At 39.1% G+C, this 16,977-nt stretch overlaps 1 protein-coding gene across 2 annotated transcripts in view; it reads right to left on the bottom strand.

The window, feature by feature from the left end:
- vps9d1 (VPS9 domain containing 1) overlaps positions 1 to 16,977 on the bottom strand; it is an 81,753-nt gene that overhangs the window by 57,500 nt on the left and 7,276 nt on the right. For both annotated transcript variants that reach the window (XM_039763451.1, XM_039763452.1), the window contains exons 2-3: positions 11,062 to 11,134; positions 8,660 to 8,752 (exon numbers count right to left, since the gene is read on the bottom strand). In XM_039763451.1, the coding sequence (XP_039619385.1) occupies positions 8,660 to 8,752; positions 11,062 to 11,134 (166 nt within the window). The remainder of the gene's footprint in view (positions 1 to 8,659; positions 8,753 to 11,061; positions 11,135 to 16,977) is intronic.

A 16,977-nucleotide genomic window follows, 5' to 3' on the forward strand; every position in this document is an offset into this window, starting at 1 on the left:
CTTTTCTTTCTTTTTCCTCTTTTAAAGACTATATTGGTAACAGATATCTCTATCTTTTAACCTTAAAGCGCCACTGCATGGGGGCTTGATGTGCTTTGGGCGTGCTCTGTCTCTGGGTATGTCAGAGGACTGGGACTGCATGAAGTGGGTTTTAGCCTCACCTGGGGAGGCAAAAAGGGAGGGTGGGGGTTAAGGGGGGAAGAGAAAGAGAGCAGGCTTGATCTATATCTAATCTATCATCTCAATCTTTATAATTATAACTATCAACGTAATAATAAGCTGCATGGCAACAACTCTTGGGGGAATAGGAAATTAAGACCTAAACTATTTCACTTCCAGTTAAGACTATAATATGACACCAAAACTCAGAATCAGTGTCTCCATGATGGGACAGTTAACCGTAAGCTGGAATGTTAAAGGCCTGAATCACGAATTAAAGAGAAAGAAAGTACTTTCTCACCTAACAGGTCTAAATGCTAAAATAGTATTTTTACAGGAAACCCACTTACTAAGTAAGGATCAGTTCCGGCTGCAAAAAGACTGGACTGGCCAAATGTTCCATTCTAGTTTTACAAAGAAAACTAGAGGGGTGGGAATTCTCATACATAGAACAGTACCATTTGTAGCATCAGATGTAGTATTGGATCCTGAAGGGAGATATGTGATGGTCATGGGAGACTTATCTAACTGTAAAATGATTTTGATAAATGTTTATGCACCTAATGTTGATGATAAGGAATTTATACAAAATTTATTTGCATCCATTCCCAATCTGAACACTCATAAACTTATAATGGCTGGGGACTTTAATTGTGTTCTAAATCCACTTTTAGATAAGACTTCCTCCACAGGGGGAACGGCAACTAACACCGCAAAGATAATTACAAAGTTTATAACTGATCACAACTTATCAGATCCCTGGAGGTTTTTAAACCCAAATTCAAGAACATATTCTTTCTACTCACCAGTACATCATTGCTACTCAAGGATTGATTACTTCTTTATAGATAATAACTTCTTGCCTAAGATTAAATCTTGTAAATACGATGCTATTGTTATTTCAGACCATGCTCGATGATCTTGGAGCTGAAATTACTAAGCCCCATACACTCACTCCGCAGATGGCGTCTCAATCCGCTTCTATTAGCTGACGAGAATTGTACTGAATTTATATCCAAACAAATTGAATTCTTTCTAGAGACAAATACATCCCCTGAGATCTCTGCAGGAACACTCTGGGAAACTCTTAAGGCCTTCTTAAGAGGACAGATTATCTCATATCTTTCCCACAGAAATAAATCCGCGAAGAAAGTAGCAGAGATAAAAGCGAAATTACTAAAATAGATGAAGAACATGCCAGACTACCAAGCGAGACTCTACATAAGAGGAGGCAGGCTCTACATTCAGAATTAAACCTCTTGACAACTAAAGAAACCGAACAACTAATTTACAAATCCAGACATCATTATTATGAACATGGAGAGAAAGCTAATAAGCTTTTAGCGCAACAAATTCACAAGCAAGAAGTGCATAGCGCAATCTCGTAATTACTAACACGAATGGAGATAAAATCATCGAACACAAAAATATAATGTGCACTTTTAGAGACTACTATAAATCCCTATATACTACTGAGTTTAAAGAAGACAATATACAATCTAATGCATTTCTGGATAAATTACAGATACCACAAATTGACGCTATTAGTGTGGAGGAGCTCGATAAACCTCTGTCATTATCAGAATTACTGGATGCTATAAAGTCACTCCAAGGTGGAAAAGCAGCAGGCCCTGATGGCTACCCTGCAGAGTTTTACAAGAAATTCTCCGCTCAGCTAGCTCCCCTCCTATTTATTTGCATCCATTCCCAATCTGAACACTCATAAACTTATAATGGCTGGGGACTTTAATTGTGTTCTAAATCCACTTTTAGATAAGACTTCCTCCACAGGGGGAACGGCAACTAACACCGCAAAGATAATTACAAAGTTTATAACTGATCACAACTTATCAGATCCCTGGAGGTTTTTAAACCCAAATTCAAGAACATATTCTTTCTACTCACCAGTACATCATTGCTACTCAAGGATTGATTACTTCTTTATAGATAATAACTTCTTGCCTAAGATTAAATCTTGTAAATACGATGCTATTGTTATTTCAGACCATGCTCCTATGATCTTGGAGCTGAAATTACTAAGCCCCATACACTCACCCCAGATGGCCTCAATCCGCTTCTATTAGCTGACGAGAATTGTACTGAATTTATATCCAAACAAATCAAATTCTTTCTAGAGACAAATACATCCCCTGAGATCTCTGCAGGAATACTCTGGGAAACTCTTAAGGCCTTCTTAAGAGGACAGATTATCTCATATCTTTCCCACAGAAATAAATCCGAAGCCAAGAAAGTAGCAGAGATAAAAGCGAAATTACTAAAATAGATGAAGAACATGCCAGACTACCAAGCGAGACTCTACATAGGAGGAGGCAGGCTCTACATTCAGAATTAAACCTCTTGACAACTAAAGAAACTGAACAACTAATCTACAAATCCAGACATCATTATTATGAACATGGAGAAAGCTAATAAGCTTTTAGCTCAACAAATTCACAAGCAAGAAGTGCATAGCGCAATCTCGGTAATTACTAACACGAACGGAGATAAAATCATCGAACACAAAAATATAATGCACACTTTTAGAGACTACTATAAATCCCTATATACTACTGAGTTTAAAGAAGACAATATACAATCTAATGCATTTCTGGATAAATTACAGATACCACAAATTGACGCTTTTAGTGTGGAGGAACTTGATAAACCTCTGTCATTATCAGAATTACTGGATGCTATAAAGTCACTCCAAGGTGGAAAAGCAGCAGGCCCTGATGGCTACCCTGCAGAGTTTTACAAGAAATTCTCCGCTCAGCTAGCTCCCTCCTATTAGCAACATTTACAGAAGCCAGAGATAACCAATCTCTTCCACAAACCTTTCGCCAAGCACTAATCACTGTCTTTCCAAAACAAAATAAGGACTTATTACAATGTGCATCATACAGACCAATTTCACTTCTGAATAACGACGTTAAAATACTCTCTAAAATCATAGCTAGAAGGATGGAGAAAGTGCTCCCTCAATAATATCACAAGACCAAACTGGATTTATTAGGGGCCGACACTTATCTTCAAATCTTGACGCCTGTTTAATGTAATATACTCACCAACTAAATCAAACACCCCAGAAATATTATTATCATTGGATGCAGAAAAAGCATTCGACATGATTGAATGGAAATACCTTTTACTATTTTGGAGAAGTTTGGGTTTGGCCCAACATTTGTGCATGGATTAAATTACTGTATACTAACCCAGAAGCTTCAGTTTGCATCAATAACATTTGCTCAGACTACTTTAAACTAGAGCGTGGCACAAGACAAGGATGCCCTTTGTCACCACTGCTGTTTGCAATTGCCATTGAACCACTGGCAATACATTGTCGAAATACTGATCAGATAAAGGGGATTAGCAGAGAAGGACTGGAACAGAAAATCTCATTATATGCAGATGACATGGTACTGTATATATCGGACCCAGAAAATTCTGTGCCTGCAGTCTTAGCAGCACTCACAGAATTTCAAAAGCTCTCTGGTCTCAGAATTAATCTGAATAAAAGTGTACTCTTTCCGGTGAATTCTCAAGCATATAATATTAGATTAGACACCCTTCCTTTTATCATTGCAGAACAGTTTAAATACCTCGGGTAAACATCACAAGTAAACATAAAGCTCTTTATCAACAAAATTTAGCGTCTGTATGGAAAAAATTAAACAAGACTTGCATAGATGGTCAACCCTTCATCTCACACTAGCTGGAAGAATTAACACTGTTAAGATGAATATTCTTCCTAAGCTCCTTTTTATTTCAAAACATACCAATATACATTAATAAATCGTTCTTTAAGCAATTAGATTCAACAATAACCTCATTTATTTGAATTCTAAACATCCACGCATCAAAGAGCGACCCTACAAAGACAAAAGGCAGAAGGCGGCATGGCTCTACCTAACTTCCAGTTTTATTACTGGGCAAATATACAGTCGATAAGAACCTGGACACAAATAGAAGAACATACACAGGCATGGACCGCAATAGAAGTAAAATCCTGCAGTACTTCTTTGTATTCCTTGCTTTGTGCTCCAATAAACACACGTTATCGGCAATACACTAATAACCCAATTGTGCTCCACTCACTTAGAATCTGGAACCAATGTAGAAAGCATTTTAAGACGGAGAAGCTTCTTTCTGTGGCACCTGCAAAGAACCACCTCTTTCAACCCTCACAAACATATGCAGTTTTTAATATCTGGAAAAATTTGGAATTAACTTGCTTAGAGATCTTTATATAGACAACGTCTTTGCATCCTATGAACAATTACATTCCAAATTTAACATTCCAGCTACAAATTTCTTTCACTATCTTCAAATCAGGAACTTTGTTAAACAGAACCTTCCAGATTTTCCTCATCTTGCACCCTCATCCACGCTGGAAAAATTATTGCTCAATTTCAAGGAGTTAGACTCCATCTCTACAATATATAAAATCCTTTTACAATCCCTTCCTTTCAAAGATCCAAGAGGACACTGGGAAAATGACCTCTCAATTAATATATCAGAAAAGGAGTGGAAAGTAGCAATGCAGAGAATTCACTCAAGCTCCATATGCAAAGCATACAATTATACAACTCAAAATTATATATCGAGCACATCTGTCTCGACTAAAACTCTCAAAATGTTTCCAGGGCATGATCCAACCTGCGAGCGTTGCAACCAAGCCCCAGCCTCACTAGGTCACATGTTCTGGGCCTGCTCCAAATTAACATTATTCTGGACAAAAAATTTTAATTACCTCTCAGACAGTCTTGGACTCACAATCCCTCCTAACCCATTAACAGCTGTGTTTGGGGTTCTTCCAGAGGGTCTTAAAGTGGAGAAAGACAAACAAATTGTGATTGCATTCACTACACTGTTGGCACGCAGACTTATTCTGATAAACTGGAAGAACCCAAACTCTCCTCTTTTAAGTCAGTGGGAAACTGATGTGTTATATTATTTAAAATTGGAAAAAATCAAATACTCAGTTAGAGGATCTGTGCAGACTTTTTTCAAAACATGGCAGGATCTAATCAGTAATATTTTGAAATGATTTTATAAAGCACAGAGAATTTGTTGATTTAGGTATTTTTAAAAGCCTTAAATTTTACACCGTTTGGCTTGCTCTCTCTCTCAAGGGTGGGGATCGATCTGTTCTTAGCATAATTCTTTTTTTTGTAAAAACTTGATTGCTATGTATTGATTGTAATAAAATTAATAAAAAAAAAAAAAAAAAAATATCATCAAAAGATTCAGAGAATCTGGAGAAATCTCGTATATAAGCGGCAAGACCAAATACCAACACTGGATGCCCGTGACCTTCGATCCCTCAGGCGGCCCTGCATTAAAAACCAACATCATTCTGTAAAGGATATTACCACGTGGGCTCAGGAATACTTCAGAAAACAATTGTCAGTTAACACAGTTGGTCACTACATCTACAAGTACAAGTTAAAACTCTACCATGCAAAGCGAAAGCCATATATCAACAACACCCAGAAACGCTGACAGCTTCTCTGGGTCCAAGCTCATCTGAGATGGACTGACGCAAAGTGGAAAAGTGGTCTGACGAGTCCACATTTCAAATTGTTTTTGGAAATCATGGACGTCGTGTCTTCCGGGCCAAAGAGGAAAAGAACCATCCAGATTGTTATCAGCACAAAGTTCAAAAGCCAGCATCTGTGATGGTATGGGGGTGTGTTAGTGCCCATGGCATGGGTAACTTGCATATTTGTGAAGGCACCATTAATGCTGAAAGGTACTTACAGGTTTTGGAGCAATATATGCTGCCATCCACGCGACGTCTTTTTCAGGGACGTCCCTGCTTATTTTAGCAGGACAATGCGAAACCACATTCTGCATGTGTTACAACAGCGTGGCTTTGTAGTAAAAGAGTGCGGGTACTAGACTGGCCTGCCTGCAGTCCAGACCTGTCTCCCATTGAAAATGTGTGGCGCATTATGAAGCGCAAAATACGACGACAGAGACCCCGGACTGTCGAGCAACTGAAGTTGTACATCAAGCAAGAATGGGAAAGAATTCCACCTACACAGCTTCAACAATTAGTGTCCTCAGTTCCCAAACGCTTATTGAGTGTTGTTAAAAGGAAAGGTGATATAACACAGTGGTAAACATGCCCCTGTCCCAGCTTTTTTGGAATGTGTTGCAGGCATCAAATTCAAAATGAGTGAAGATTTGCAAAACAACAATAAAGTTTATCAGTTTGAACATTCGATATCTTGTCTTTGTAGTGTATTCAATTGAATATAGGTTCAAAAGGATTTGGAAATCATTGTATTCTGTTTTTATTTATGTTTTACACAACGTCCCAACTTAATTGGAATTGGGGTTGTAAAAAAGTATTTGGTTAAAAGACTACTCAAGTACTGAGTAACTGTTTGAACATAATAAATGATTTATTTTTTAGAAATGTTGTAATAAGACAGACAAAAATATAAAATAATGTGCAAATTCTACTATTTCCAAATAATAAAATAAAAAAATGAGTAAAAATAAATAACATCTTTACAAAATAAAGATGCACAAATAACACAAAGTTCCAAATCTCAGTTTTCACAACAAAGCTTTTGAAGCCAATACCTACAGTAGGTAACATGTATGTTTGAACAGTGCAAACTACTTACAGCGACAAGATACACTGTACACTGATAATATAATACTGTATATTCACTTTGTGGTGCAGCGGGCCCGCGGCTTCAAAAAAAAAAAAAAAAAAAAAGGCCCAGTTTCAAATCCATAAAGCCATGTCAATCTCCGTGGGCACAACAGCACGACCATAGGGAATTAATGAGGTAGCTGGAGCGAGTCGCATCTGCACGTGCGGGTGCGATCGTTCTCAATTGCTTCATTGGCTTCCTGCGGCATATGATTAAGGAGACCTGGAGAGAGACCCGGGTGAGCACAAAAAAAAGGGGGAAATCAAAGAAAAGGAGAAAAGAAAAGAGCCAAGATGGAGGTCGGCCGAAAGGAGCTTGTGGCTGCCGAGTCTCCGCAGCTACACAAGCAATGGGTGAGCCAGGAGAATAAGAAGGAGGTGAGTTGAGATCAAAAGGAGTTAGTCTGCATTTTAACCTCAGATTTTTAACGGATTTATTTATTCATTTTTCTTAACTTTTCACAATGATTTTTATGGATTTATATATGTTCTGTTTTTTAGAACACTGCACCATTGACACTTTTGTTTTGACTGGTTTTTAATAAAAGCACTTGAGCACTTTTTCCACCATCCTCTGGTCTCATCAGTGAATTATCCTCATATGTCAGCTCATCTCGGTCATAACTATCGACGGTGTGGGTTTAGCAAACTCCCATGAGGGAAAAGGGAGTCTGTAGGGGACCGGCATTGTCATACACTTGCCCTCCAAATAGCACAGCTGATAGAAAATAACATTAGAACAAGGCAGCTTGTGCACATACAAGAAGTCTCACTTTACCATGACTGTCTGTGCAGGTTTGGTTAAAACGTGCTTGTTCTTCACTCAGTGAAGTAATGGTTAAGCTACAGTGAGAGTTGGCGCTCAAGGTTCTTGCAGTGAAGCTGTGACCATTTAGCAGTGAACAGGAGCCCCGCATGACTAAAAAGTCTTTCACAGGCTGCAGAAGCAGGAAGTTTGTGTGTGGTCATGTGACTGCATGGATCCTTCTGATTGCTGAAATGTAGTCATGTGATTATTGTTGCTACATCTGATTGGCGAAACAGTCTTGCAGTAGATCCATTGGCGACTTCTCTCTGGCAAAAATATAGTGTAATGTATAAATGGAAAAAAGTAACGAGTGGAGTGTTGCCCAATGTAGCAGAGTTAAGAGTAGTGTTTCTTCATCCCAAATGTACTCAAGTAAAAGTAAAAAGTATGGTGCAGTAAAACTACTCTTAGAAGTACATTTTTTAAAAAAAAGTTACTCACGTACATGTAACGGAGTAAATGTAACTCGTTACTACCACCTCTGGTTGGGACCCATTTGTGTCCCCAAGAGAACTTGAGTGAGTAAATAAATTACTGCGCGTTTCGATGTTTAACCTTCTACTGATATACATAAAGTCACAACCTTTTCAGGAAAATCTCCAGCAGGCATTGTGCTGTAATGCAGAAAGCAATATGCATGCTGTAATATTATTTTGGTGCAAAGACCCATTTTGGCTTTCTTTGTAAGTTTCTTTGATGTTTCATAAAAGACTGAAAAGTGTTAGGGAACTGAAAATATGATACTATAAAATCGATTAAAAGAAAACCAAAATAATTCTCTTTTTACACTATATTATAAGGCACATGGCATGAATACATAAATCACATGAACCTGTTAACAGATGAATAAATCCCCCAACCCCTTTATAAGATGAAAATAACTTCATATGCAAATCACACTTAAAACTGTTTTCAGTAGAAAAAAAAGTATCTCATAGATTTACCTGTGATTTCGACATCCATTTAACACTGAATTTACAGGGCTGAACTGATACCCAGGTCAGACCCTAATGTTGACTTACCAAGCTTAGTGGCGGTTGACTTGGCTCTTTCCAAACATTGCTCCGCCAACTTAAGCATCTTCTGTGCATCTGCTGCAACAATCTCAGTGCCATCTTTAAAAAAATATAAGCAGAACAAGATAATCACAAATACAGTGCCATTTTTGATCTCTTTATTATGTTGCTCTTACTATATGTTTACAATGGCTTTCATTGGCTTTAGTTGTTTCAAAGCCAAAAACCTGCCCAGGTGCTTCTGTGTATTCTAACATACATAAATATACTGTACATTTATACATTACTAGCTGCATGTGGTCTTCAGGACAGAAAACAACCCGAAGACTTCATAACAGCTTTACTACATTGGTGAACTTGCAGAGGTGCCAGCTAAGTGGGCCAGGACAGGTTGCATCTTCTCCAAGACAGATGTGTAGTCGAGTGCAGCTGTGGCACAAATTGAGCAGGACAGGCTGGAACTTGTCTGAGGCAAAGATATGGTAGCTTGTTGTGTGACCATACAACGTGCATATACAACAAAGCTGAGTTTGTCTACTTGGGTTAAATGAGAAGTGAGGTGCATGCATGCGCCATCTCAGCAAGTGCTAGCTACACTTGTATAAGCTTCTACATCTTCTATAGAATTCAGACCAACTCCCGTGGCTGTGGTTGAGTGTGAGCAGAGCAGACCACTCTATACAAACATACACTAATTTTTCGTATTGAGAACTGAAGTGCATGCAAACGCCAAAAAAAAAGTAAAAGTGCATGCATGCACCATCTAGTGGCTGTGGTTGAGAATGACCAAAGCAGACTGCTCCATACACACACACACAAAAAGGTCTTTCTTTTATATATGTCTAATGAACTATCAAACACAAAGTCAAGTAATTTATTTATACTGAATTATTTTCAACAGTTCACTAATGGCAACAGTGGGAGGCATGGTGGCGCACTGGTAGCTCTTCTGCTTCACAGTAAGGAGATCAGGGTTCATGTCCTGGATCCTTCCTGCGTGGAGTTTACATGTTCTTCCTGTGTCAGTGTGGGTTTTCTGTGGGTGCTCATGTTTCCTCCCACAGACCAAAGATATCCAGGTTAGGTGATTTGGCAATCCTAAATTGGCCCTAGTGTTTGGTTAGGGTGTGTTTGTGTTCACCCTGCGATGTACTGTACAAGTTCAGGGTTTGTTCCTGCCTTGTGCTCTATGCTAGCTGGGATGGGCTTCAGCAGACTTCCGCAACCCTGTTCAGGATTAAGCGGGTTTGAAAATGACTGACTAATGGCAGTAGGGCAGTGCTTAGTACTGCTGCTACACAGTTCATAGTGATAAGCTTTGAATTTCAGGTGGCCATTGTCTGTGCAGAGTTTACAAGTGCTCTCTGTATGTCTGTGTAGGATTTCTTAAGTTCTCCAGTTTTTCTCCTGTATACCAAAACATGTTTGGTTAATTAGTGACTCAAAAATAGCAGAGTATGAGTAAATGTGTGTGTATTTCCCCTGAATTCCATGGTTGCTGTGTACTTTGTGCCCAATTTTGTTATGATAGGCTTTTGCTCTCCAGGACTATAAAATTCAATTATGGGAATTTGGAAAATGGATAGAGAAACATAACAAGAAGAGGATCTTGATCTGACATTGTGAAAGAGTACAGCATGACTATTATCACAGTGACTCATGTAGCGAAACTCAGTTTTAATATATAATAACTTCCACAGAATATGAGTGCTTGTCATTTAAAAAAAAAAAAAATCACTCCTAGAAGACAATTTCATTTACTTAACTACTGTACTATAATGAAGAACAAACTACTGGGCTGCAAAATATACTGGCTTTATGGAGAGCTAAAGCTATAGCAGTATGTCACATTTAATACTTCTTCAGCGCAAATGAAAACACTAATATTAAAAATGACTTCTGCATAAAACAGAGGAAAGGCAGATTGGCATAATGTTGTACTTTGTACTAGCACTGCTGCTTCACCACTCCAGAAACCTGAGTTCAGATTCAACCCAGACAATACCTAGATTAAGCATGTTCTTTCTATATCTACATTCCTTCTGGGTACTCTGCTTTTCACTAGGCCATTCTAATGACATGCACGTTAACTTAACCGGCAATGCTAAATTGGCCTTGAATGAGTAAATGTGTGTTTGAAAATGAGTGTTCCTAGTGATAGACTGTCCTTCCATACTACATTGTGCCCAGTTATGCTAGGAGAGGGTCAAGCACCATGAAGCCCTGCGTTAACTAAGCTAGTCCAGAAAATAGATTTAATTGAATTGACCAGTTAGACAATCAAAGGTAATTGTCCCAGTAACAACACACAAAAAAATATTAATCTAAAGGAAAAGGTGATTAAACAGTGGTCAACAGTAACGTCAAAAAAAAATAAAATATTGAAAGGACATAAGAAAGTGATATACCTTGAGTGACTGCCTCATCCAGAAGAGCTTGGGAAATAAAATTTATACTTTTCAAGTATTCACAATAAGCATCCTATGAAAAAGAACAACAAAATTCTGTAAATTACACACACACACACACACACATATATATATATTATGTGTATATATATATATTATATATATATATATATATATATATATATATATATATATATATATATATATATATATATATATTATGTATATATAGATATATATATACACTGAATGAAATGGAAACAGTCAGTGTTAAACACATGCAATAAAGTATAACACTAGCATTTAAATCATTGCATGGAATACAACCTACAGTGCATCCAGAAAGTATTCACAGCACATCAGTTTTTCCACATTTTGTTATGTTACAGCCTTATTCCAAAATGGATTAAATTCATTTTTTCCTCAGAATTCTACACACAACACCCCATAATGACAACATCAAAAAAGTTTACTTGAGATTTTTGCAAATTTATTAAAAATGTACATAAGTATTCACAGCCTTTGCCATGAAGCTCAAAATTGAGCTCAGGTGCATCCTGTTTCCCCTGATCATCCTTGAGATGTTTCTGCAGCTTAACTGGAGTCCACCTGTGGTAAATTCAGTTGATTGGACACGATTTGGACAGGCACACACCTGTCTATATAAAGTCCCACAGTTGACAGTTCATGTCAGAGCACAAATCAAGCATGAAGTCAAAGGAATTGTCTGTAGACCTCCAAGACAGGATTGTCTCGAGGCACAAATCTGGGGAAGGTTACAGAAAAATTTCTGCTTTTTTGAAGGTCCCAATGAGGACAGTAGCCTCCATCATCTGTAAGTGGAAGAAGTTCGAAACCACCAGGACTCTTCCTAGAGCTGGCCGGCCATCTAAACTGAGCGATCGGGGGAGAAGGGCCTTAGTCAGGGAGGTGATCAAGAACCCGATGGTCACTCTGTCAGAGCTCCAGAGGTCCTCTGTGGAGAGAGAAGAACCTTCCAGAAGGACAACCATCTCTGCAACAATCCACAAATCAGGCCTGTATGGTAGAGTGGCCAGACGGAAGCCACTCCTTAGTAAAAGGCACATGGCAGCCCGCCTGGAGTTTGCTAAAAGGCACCCGAAGGACTCTCAGACCATGAGAAATAAAATTCTCTGGTCTGATGAGACAAAGATTGAACTTTCTGGTGTGAATGCCAGGCATCACGTTTGGAGGAAACCAGGCCCTGCTCATCACCAGGCCAATACCATCCCTACAGTGAAGCATGGTGGTGGCAGCATCATGCTGTGGGGATGTTTTTCAGTGGCAGGAACTGGGAGACTAGTCAGGATAAAGGGAAAGATGACTGCAGCAATGTACAGAGACATCCTGGATGAAAACCTGCTCCAGAGCGCTCTAGACCTCAGACTGGGGCGACGGTTCATCTTTCAGCAGGACAACGACCCTAAGCACACAGCCAGAATATCAAAAAAGTGGCTTCAGGACAACTCTGTGAATGTCCTTGAGTGGCCCATCCAGAACCCAGACTTGAATCCGATTGAACATCTTTGGAGAGATCTTAAAATGGCTGTGCACCGACGCTTCCCATCCAACCTGATGGAGCTTGAGAGGTGCTGCAAAGAGGAATGGGCGAAACTGGCCAAGGATAGGTGTGCCAAGCTTGTGGCATCATATTCAAAAAGACTTGAGGCTGGGGGGGTTGGTCTCGTCCAATGCGAGAGATGGACGTCTGAAGTGGAGCTCCGCTAGCAGTGGTGTTATTTTTCATATTATTTGCTTATTATCCTGAGATATCCTGTATTTATTCAACCCGAGAGGGACTGCTACAGTATATGTAAGCACATATAAACATGGCCAACAAGAAGGGGGGTTCGAAAGAATCAAAAACTAAAGCTACACCCAAGCTGCGATCAGCAAGCCCCAGTTCTAGATACGGCCTTTCAGAGACAGACCTGGATCAGATGGGAGAAAGCACAGACTCCTCGGGACCACGGTCCGCTACATCGTCGCCGACTAAGAGCGAAAAGGGGAGCGAAGGTGCGATCGTGAGTGCAGATCTGGATAGCTCACCGATTGGAGAAGATCACATGAAACTGGAAAGGGCCTGGAAGTCCGCGGCTTCAATTACGCAATTATGCGAGCCTGGAGCAGCGGGGACACCGGCTACAGCAAAGTCTGCTGCTTCATCTACGGTACAAGAAAGCACAATTGAACTATCTGAACTGAAGGTGTTGCTCGCTGAGCTCACGCAAGATATAAAGAAAAGCGAGAAGGCTAATGAGAAAGCAAGGGCAAAGGCACATGAGAGACTGAAACAGGAATTGAAACAGAAGATGAAACAGGCCAATGAATGGCTGCGACAGGAATTCCAACAGGCAAATGAAAGGCTGCGACAGGAATTCCAACAGGCAAATGAAAGGCTGCGTCAAGAGGTGCAACTTGAGCTTCGACAGGTGCTGGGTAAAATTGAAGAGCGCATTCAGGAAAACTCGGTTAAACTGAGCACGCTTACTAATCAATTGAAGCATTTCAAGGAGACATTCATGAATCGGATTGAAATGGCCGAACATTTAGCTGCCAGTGCCGAGGAAAGAGCAGTAAATGTCAGTTCCGAATGCAAAAAACTCGGAGAAAAACTTGGAGACAGACTGGCTGCTTTAGAAGATGGGAGTAGAAGGTATAATGTCAGAATTGAAGGTCTGCCGGAGAATCGAGAAAGTTCAAACCCTGTGAAATTTGCGGCTGAACTTTTTCTAAAATAATCGGGGATGACTTTAAAGCAGAATCTGAGATAGCAGCGGCTTACCGCGTACGCGGATCAAACACCGTCAGACCCTGACCAAGATCTTTTATAGTTCATTTTGAATGATTATCATTTAAGCTAGAGGTGATGGCACTCCTCAGAAACAAGGAAGATACTATATATGAAAATAACCACATCTTATCTTCCCTGACTTCTCTCCAGCAACAGCTACTAAACGCGCAGCCTTCTATAATATTAAACAGCGGCTACGGCAAGCCAGTGTCAAATACAGCCTCTTGTATCCGGCAAAACTGAAAGTGGAATGGCAGGGTCAATTCTATGTCTTCGCTAGCAAGGAAGCAGCAGAAAAGGAATTAAGAAAGCTGATCCCGGGACTATTCTGATACATAATAGTGAGTCATGGCGCTTAATGATAAAGCAAAGAATAATAATCTTTTGTCTGATCTATTAGTTTTAAAATACGGGTTTTTATCAGCATATATTCTAATATATTCTCATTATTACTTAGTATTACGAGGGCGCTATCTGTTTATGTTTTATTGTTCTTAATTATGCTTTTTTTTTCTCTTTTTCTTTTCTAATTATTTCATCTCTACCCTAAACGAGACTGTTCAATATCATACCCTTGGTTTACTGTTATTGCTATTACTGCATTAAGACTTGTTATGCTTCTTCTGGACACATTTTTAACACCATCCCCCGGGTTTATTATCTGGGTGTATCATCTTAATGCACTAAAATTGCTGAAGACTATATATATATATATATAAGAGATATCTCTATCTTTTAACCCTAAAGCGCTGCTGCATTGGAGCTTGTTTTGCTTTGGACGTACTCTGTCTCTGGGTATGTCAGAGGACTGGGACTGTGTGAAGTGGGTTTTAGCCTCACTTGGGGAGGCAAAAGGGAGGGTGGGGGGTTAAGGGGGGGAGAGAAAGAGAGCAGGCCTGATCTATACCTAATCTATCCTCTCAGTCTTTATAATTATAATAAGACTATAAAATGACATCAAAAACTCAGAATCAGTGTCTCCATGATGGGACAGTTAACTTCGTAAGCTGGAATGTTAAAGGCCTGAATCACGAATTAAAGAGAAAGAAAGTACTCTCTCACCTAACAGGTCTAAATGCTAAAATAGTATTTTTACAGGAAACCCACTTACTAAGCAAGGATCAGTTCCGGCTGCAAAAGACTGGACTGGCCAAATGTTCCATTCTAGTTTTACAAAGAAAACTAGAGGTGTGGGAATTCTCATACATAGAACAGTACCATTTGTAGCATCAGATGTAGTATTGGATCCTGAAGGGAGATATGTAATGGTCATGGGAGACTTATCTAACTGTAAAATGATTTTGATAAATGTTTATGCACCTAATGTTGATGATAAGGAATTTATACAAAATTTATTTGCATCCATTCCCAATCTGAACACTCATAAAGTTATAATGGCTGGGGACTTTAATTGTGTTCTAAATCCACTTTTAGATAGGACTTCCTCCACAGGGGAACGCATCTAACACTGCAAAATAATTACAAAGTTTATAACTGATCATAACTTATCAGACCTCTGGAGGTTTTTAAACCCAAATTCAAGAACATATTCTTTCTACTCACCAGTACATCATTGCTACTCAAGGATTGATTACTTCTTTATAGACAATAACTTCTTGCCTAAGATTAAATCTTGCAAATACGATGCTATTGTTATTTCTGACCATGCACCTATGATCTTGGAGCTAAAATTACTAAGCCCCATGCACTCACCCGCAGATGGCCTCAACCCGCTTCTATTAGCTGAGAGAATTGTACTGAATTTATATCCAAACAAATCAAATTCTTTCTAGAGACAAATACATCCCCGAGATCTCTGCAGGAATACTCTGGGAAACTCTTAAGGCCTTCTTAAGAGGACAGATTATCTCATATCTTTCCCACAGAAATAAATCCGAGCCAAGAAAGTAGCAGAGATAAAAAGCGAAATTACTAAAATAGATGAAGAACATGCCAGACTACCAAGCGAGACTCTACATAGGAGGAGGCAGGCTCTACATTCAGAATTAAACCTCTTGACAACTAAAGAAACTGAACAACTAATTTACAAATCCAGACATCATTACTATGAACATGGAGAAAGCTAATAAGCTTTTAGCTCAACAAATTCACAAGCAAGAAGTGCAAGCGCAATCTCGGTAATCACTAACACGAACGGAGATAAAATCATCGAACACAAAAATATAATGCACACTTTCAGAGACTACTATAAATCCCTATATACTACTGAGTTTAAAGAAGACAATACACAATCTAATGCATTTCTGGATACATTACAGATACCACAAATAGACGCTTTAGTGTGGAGGAACTTGATAAACCTCTGGCATTATCAGAATTACTAGATGCTATAAAGTCACTCCAAGGTGGAAAGCAGCAGGCCCTGATGGCTACCCTGCAGAATTTTACAAGAAATTCTCCGCTCAGCTAGCTCCCTCCTATTAGCAACATTTACAGAAGCCAGAGATAACCAATCTCTTCCACAAACCTTTCGCCAAGCACTAATCACTGTCTTTCCAAAACAAAATAAGGACTTATTACAATGTGCATCATACAGACCAATTTCACTTCTGAATAACGACGTTAAAATACTCTCTAAAATCATAGCTAGAAGGATGGAGAAAGTGCTCCCTCGTAATATCACAAGACCAAACTGGATTTATTAGGGGCCGACACTTATCTTCAAATCTTGACGCCTGTTTAATGTAATATACTCACCAACTAAATCAAACACCCCAGAAATATTATTATCATTGGATGCAGAAAAAGCATTCGACATGATTGAATGGAAATACCTTTTTACTATATTGGAGAAGTTTGGGTTTGGCCCGAACATTTGTGCATGGATTAAATTATTGTATACTAACCCAGAAGCTTCAGTTTGCATCAACAACCTTTGCTCGGACTACTTTAAACTAGAGCGTGGCACTAGACAAGGATGCCCTTGTCACCGCTGCTGTTTGCGATTGCCATTGAACCACTGGCAATACATTGTCGAAATACTGATCAGATAAAGGGGATTAGCAGAGAAGGACTGGAACAGAAAATCTCATTATATGCAGATGACATGGTACTGTATATATCGACCCAGAAAATTCTGT

This window comes from Polypterus senegalus, chromosome 9 (assembly GCF_016835505.1).
Source record: "Polypterus senegalus isolate Bchr_013 chromosome 9, ASM1683550v1, whole genome shotgun sequence".
Taxonomy (NCBI): Eukaryota; Metazoa; Chordata; class Cladistia; order Polypteriformes; family Polypteridae; genus Polypterus; species Polypterus senegalus.